Source organism: Cladosporium halotolerans (assembly GCF_011745625.1).
Source record: "Cladosporium halotolerans strain TM138-S3 chromosome Unknown Sca392, whole genome shotgun sequence".
Classification (NCBI taxonomy): Eukaryota; Fungi; Ascomycota; class Dothideomycetes; order Cladosporiales; family Cladosporiaceae; genus Cladosporium; species Cladosporium halotolerans.
In genome coordinates, this window is record NW_027191825.1 from 1 (window position 1) to 1,566 (window position 1,566).

General features: G+C 52.4%; 1 protein-coding gene across 1 annotated transcript; it reads left to right on the top strand.

Moving 5' to 3' along the window:
* Nucleotides 1–359: 359 nt before the first annotated feature.
* On the top strand, nucleotides 360–1,223 carry WHR41_09661 (uncharacterized protein; the record flags this gene model as incomplete). Its single annotated transcript, XM_069378263.1, has 1 exon — nucleotides 360–1,223. The coding sequence occupies one exon, from the start codon at nucleotides 360–362 to the stop codon at nucleotides 1,221–1,223; it is 864 nt and encodes a 287-aa protein (XP_069224755.1).
* Between the last annotated feature and the right edge of the window lie 343 nt (nucleotides 1,224–1,566).

Below are 1,566 nucleotides of genomic sequence, written 5' to 3' on the forward strand. Positions count from 1 at the left end.
TTATCATGGAATCTGCCCCTTCTGCCAAATTTGGTGGCCCGTGCCTCCCATACATTATCATGGAATCTGCCCCGGAATCTTTGAAGGATTGTGGATAGGCTTGTTATAAGATCAACGCCGAGATCATTCGGACACGAGAGCGTGCCAGCTCTCATTGAGATGTTTCGTAAGAGAACGATGTACAAGTACGATAGCACGCATTGCCAAACGACTAGAGGAGAGGCGCTTGTACGTTGTGGTGATGACGCAGAGTTGCTATGTGCCAAGCGCGGTTGCGGCCCGATTCATCCACACAACTTCATGTCTACTCTTCAGATCGATACCAGCTACGACTTATCAGCTGTGCTTACGATCTCTCTATGACCGGCCGTGGCGCAAATGGCCCACCCCCACCTCGACCAACAACGCCTCAAGAACCGACTTTAGTCGCACGCCCAGTCCCTCACAAGAGAGCATTCCCTATCCAGTCGTTAGGGCCTGGTGTGGCCATTGATGCGAGTAATGACGACCCCAGCCGCTGGCTAGCGCATGCGCAGGAAGGATGGTGGAAAGAGTTCGAGCGTGTCGCCGGGCCGTGTGACTACGACGAGCGCGAGAACTACCTTGTCTTGAATGCAATCCGCGGATCCGAGGCCGTCGTATGGCGAGAAGACGACGTTCTTGTCCCGCAGCCCACGTGGGGATTCCACGTGTTCTTGACAGACTATGATCAGGCTACAAGAGATAGTATACCGCGTGCGATGGACAATTGGGTCGAATTGATACGGCGGATGCAAGGTGCGAACGCGGATCCGCCTGATCTATATGGTGATGAGTCTTTCCGGCGCTTCAAGCTAGATCTTGTGGATGAGCAGGAGACATTAGCTGGAGCCTCTATTGACCGCGTACGAGAGTGCTTCCGGGCTCTTATTCGCAGTCTCGAGATTGCCGATGACTATGAAGGAGAGGATCGCTGGGTTCCGCCCACGCGTAACATGGTGTGCTTAGTTCTCAATGCCGACAAGGTCCAAATGCTCGCGAGTCTGACCCTTGGCGATGTTATGGACCCGGTTGATCTTTATCGAGCCCATGGATCGCATCGAGTGCAAGCAGTGGACATCATGTGGCAGCGTCCGGAGACTACGCGGAGCAAATATCGCGGGGTGAAGGATATCTCTATTGTCACTCTCGCTAGGACATACGGGGTACTTATGGACGGGAATCTTGGGGGATATCATGAGTGAATGGATTCATAGCTCAACGGAACACAGCTTTGAGTTCTTGACATTGGGCTATACGTATCATGTCCATGAGCATGATGTTTGATAGGCCCGTTATCCGACTGGGGATTTTTGCAGTAGAGATTTCTGGAATCTGGCACTAGACCATCTGCAAAAGTGGACCACGAAGCCTTACAATCTTGTCAATGCTGCATCTGTCGGCGCAAAGCACGCCTTAGCACAGGTCCCATGGTGGAACAAAGCTCTTGACCTCGCCAAAAGGCAACGGAGGAGAACACTGATCTCCTACTAACCCTAAGGCGGCGCTAACCGTAAAAGGTTACAGAACTTCCGCTTACATCGACTT